Here is a 3,829-nt window from a genome sequence, read left to right as displayed (position 1 = left end):
ATATTATTTATGATGATTTGAAATCTCTGAAAATGCTGAAAGTATCAATAGATACTTCTGAAGGGGAAATATGCAAAGAAATAGTTGATTTTATTGATAATAGACAACAAAGAGTTTTTGTCCTCATAGCCAATATGCAAGATTTAACAGTAGAAATGGTTAACTACTTGCGTTTAGTGATTGAACAGAAAGAAAGCAAATCAATTTATAGTGACAAAGTATTTGCCCTTCTACTTAGTTTTCCTCAAGTTCAATTTTTCAATCGTTGTTACCCAGCTCTTTTTCTTCATGGATGGGATCATTTCTATTTGGATTCACTAACTGCTGATATGAGAGTGGAAGGAATTTCTGAATCACTACGAAATGTAGTCAATATTAAACAATGCTTTCGTATTGCTTTAGGAATTCAAGAGAGTAATGATGTGCTAAGTCTTGATTTAGAGCCACTATTAGAAGTTGCTATACCTGTTGTTTCTGCAAGGGTCATTGTTGGTTCTAGTGAGGGAGAGTATAATAGGGCCATATCAGTCAGTGCAAGACAAGTACAGATTAGAAAAATATTTTTCAATGCACAAGAAAAACATGCTTGTACTCCAATTGGAAAGGCATTTTGTACCTTGTTTCGTGAGTATTGGGATAATAAAACTGTTATTAGATTTTTGCAAGATGCTGCTAATTTTACATTTCAACATCAATCAACTCTCAGTATTACCAGTTACGTGCAAACAAGAATAAAAGCTCTATTTTTTGAATTTTTAGTTTATGTGTTATGGTTGATTAATCAAGATTGCAACTTAGACACTTTAGTGTCACGAATAGATACTGATTCATATGAGGTAGTCCAAAAAGTTTTTTCCAGTGTCATGCAGACAATGTTTAAAAGGCTGCACAATTTACAAACATTATCATACGTTTGTCGGAATCTACATCCACCAAAAGATAAAAAATTTCGATTTCCTTTCTTTAATTTGACTTATCATTTTATGGAAGAGTTAATTGATGTTTGCTATGGAATAATAAATAAAAAGAAAATTGATCCAAAAACAAGCATTAGTCCAAAAAAGACCAAAAAGTTTTTAGAAAAGCAAATGTTAGATGAAATGAAGAGCAAACTAAATCAACTGATGGAGGTAATGGAATGTGAGCTACAGACATGACACATAATTACATTTATTTTTTATAGAATTTTGCCTCAACTAATGCAAACAATTTGTCTGGACGAGATCAAGCAATGGCTTCAGTTATTTCATCATTACAAAATGTAGATCTTTGGCAGTGCTATTTTCATGACTTCATAAAGCTCAAGTGTGCACAGTCTGATGACATACTGACAACACTTCCAGAGGAAAAAGTTTTTGCACAGGTTTTGTCCATTTATTTCAATTTTGAGCAACAAAAAGATGACTATATTTCTCGCTTAGCCTGGCTTCATGTTCGTTCAGAAATTCGTAAAACAGACTTAAACCAAACAATTGATAAACTAAAAAGGTTAAAAACTTTTATAGCACATCAGCCCCAGGAGACACTGGCAACTGTTACACAAACTATGGTCACTGGTTGCAAAAATTTAGAGACCCTTATTATCAAGAGAAGTTATGAATCCTTGCATGATAGTGTTAATGATCAAGTTGCTCTGATACAGTGGTACAAGTTATACAAAGATATTGTAAGGATGTAAATATTTAATTTATGATCTTTTGTATTTTTATTGTGTAGATTCAAATGGAGAGTCTTTACAATTCTCTTCATGACTTAGAGGATCCACAACTCAGATTTGACTTTTTTAAGGTTCACATTATGTACAGTCTCATTCATAGTCACAAAGACCCTGCATCAGCTGAATGTCTTAAATTTTGTGTCTCTCTTTACAGTGGAAAAATTAATCCAGTATATTTTACTATAAAGTAGTACTTATAATTATTTTTAATTTAGATATCAAATATTAATGTGGAGCAAGCTTTCTCAGAATGTCTATCATCTATGAAAGCTTTGAACTGTAGCGAATCATTCATAAGCTCAGTCGTTAACATGTTACTCAGTTTTATGTTTCATACTATTACATTACCAGATGGTCTGTCCTGTTATTGCTGGTTTTTTAGCACAGCATTACCAGAAAGTACAGACCAATTGTTGCAGTACATCACTCCTGCTCAATACAAATTTTATCTTCTTTTGATCCTTAAACAAAAAAACCAACTTGATGAAGATGAAAATGATGTGCTCAAAATATTCCAATCAGATGTAAAATATTATAATAATTATATTTTTTAATTTTTGCTTTATATCTAGTTACGTAGAAAGATCATTTTTTTAATTAGAAGTTCAAAATTGAATTTAAGAGAATCGTTTATTTTTAGTCATGCTGTTGATTCAAAAAAGGTACATTTACAGCATACACTTGTGTTAACTCTTTTTTGTTTTAGATGACACTGGCCAATGCATATATGCAAATTGTGTATCTTCATCAAGCAATAAATTTTACAAAGAGTAAACTTAAAGTTGCTATTACAAAACTGAAATTGTTGATAGATGAAGTAATAGAGCTTTAAATCTTGATACCTATAAATTTATGATTCAAACTATTTCTAGACTCAAAGTTGTAAAGATCAATCAGAGAAGTGTTTGCTACAGTTAGAAACTGAAGCTTTTGCACAAGTATTTCTGCAAGTGATGGCTTACAATTTGGCTGATGTAGAAGGCTCTCAAATGGTTTAAAATTTTCCATAAATACATTTTTATGGCTTATTTAGGTGCCTCGTCTTCCACCTCAAGTTGAAATGTATTTAGAAAGCAATGAAACAAATGGCTCAATATTTTGTTTGCTTTTGTGGAACAGACTAAAAAGTACTGAGAAGTTAAGACGAAATTTGATTGCTTATCCTGATGATAAATTTACTTGTTTAAACAAATGCAAAAGAATGGCTAAAGTATGATTATTTTTATTAAAATTTTATACTAGTCCTTGATAGGATGAGATGCAAGAAAGTGTAGAATTTTCTTTACCTGCATTAATTCAAGAGGAGACTGAAGTTGGAGAGTTGTACAGAAAGACATGTAAAGTATTACTGGATATTCATCAAAGGAAACAGACAAATGATGCGTTGAAAGAATTAAAAGAAGAGTGGTTAGTTTAATATTGCACTTTTAATTTTTCATGAGTACATTAAAGTGGTGTAGATCTAGAAGTGCAAGTAGAAATCTCAGTTAGTCAGGGTGAATCATTTACAATTAAAAAAAGAAATGCACTTTCTATGTGCATTTGGCTTTGTTCATTCTATGAATTTTATCTTAAGAAGGTATATATACAATATATTGTTCTCAATAAAAATAATTTATTTAATTTTTTTGCAGGTTCAATCAGGACATCTTGCAAGTGCTATACATACTGAAATGGAAGACTATTTTTCAGAAGATTGTATTAGGCTAATTATATGTTTTATAAATAGCCAACTTATCACACCACAAAATGAACAGGATTTACCATCAGATCTCAACACTCCATTGTATGAAGTTCAAGGACATAGGATAGCACCAATACAGCGCCAAGGACGTAGAAGTGATCCAATATACAAGTTATTTTTCCCTGATAAACAAGGTTAGAGTAGAAACCTAATTATAATTGATTAAAGCAATTTTTAGATAATCAATCAAGACAAATATGTAATGCATTAGCAACTGTAACAGCTGCCATTCTAGCTTGTCCTGATCGATCAAATCATCTTTGGTATCATTTATTCTCTGCCCATAAATTATCAGGCACTCAAGTCACTGGATTCCTAGTAAGGCTCTATGCATCCATATGATTTAATTAATATTGATTAAATGATAT

The 3,829-nt window shown here is 31.1% G+C and overlaps 1 protein-coding gene across 1 annotated transcript; it reads left to right on the top strand.

Moving 5' to 3' along the window:
• The first annotated feature begins 6 nt into the window (after positions 1-6).
• LOC109588751 (uncharacterized) lies at positions 7-3,803 on the top strand. Its single transcript, XM_020004869.1, has 12 exons — positions 7-1,130; positions 1,184-1,666; positions 1,717-1,887; positions 1,933-2,241; positions 2,290-2,379; positions 2,424-2,534; positions 2,590-2,709; positions 2,751-2,927; positions 2,970-3,124; positions 3,170-3,296; positions 3,352-3,595; positions 3,640-3,803. Exons 1-12 carry the CDS (start codon positions 33-35, stop codon positions 3,801-3,803), a joined length of 3,249 nt encoding a protein of 1,082 aa, XP_019860428.1. The 5' UTR covers positions 7-32.
• Positions 3,804-3,829: the final 26 nt, after the last annotated feature.

The sequence above is a fragment of the Amphimedon queenslandica genome, unplaced genomic scaffold (genome assembly GCF_000090795.2).
Source record: "Amphimedon queenslandica unplaced genomic scaffold, v1.1 AMPQUscaffold_11890, whole genome shotgun sequence".
Taxonomy (NCBI): domain Eukaryota; kingdom Metazoa; phylum Porifera; class Demospongiae; order Haplosclerida; family Niphatidae; genus Amphimedon; species Amphimedon queenslandica.
Note: the sequence above shows the minus strand (reverse complement) of the source record. Positions and strands in the feature narration are given on the sequence as shown.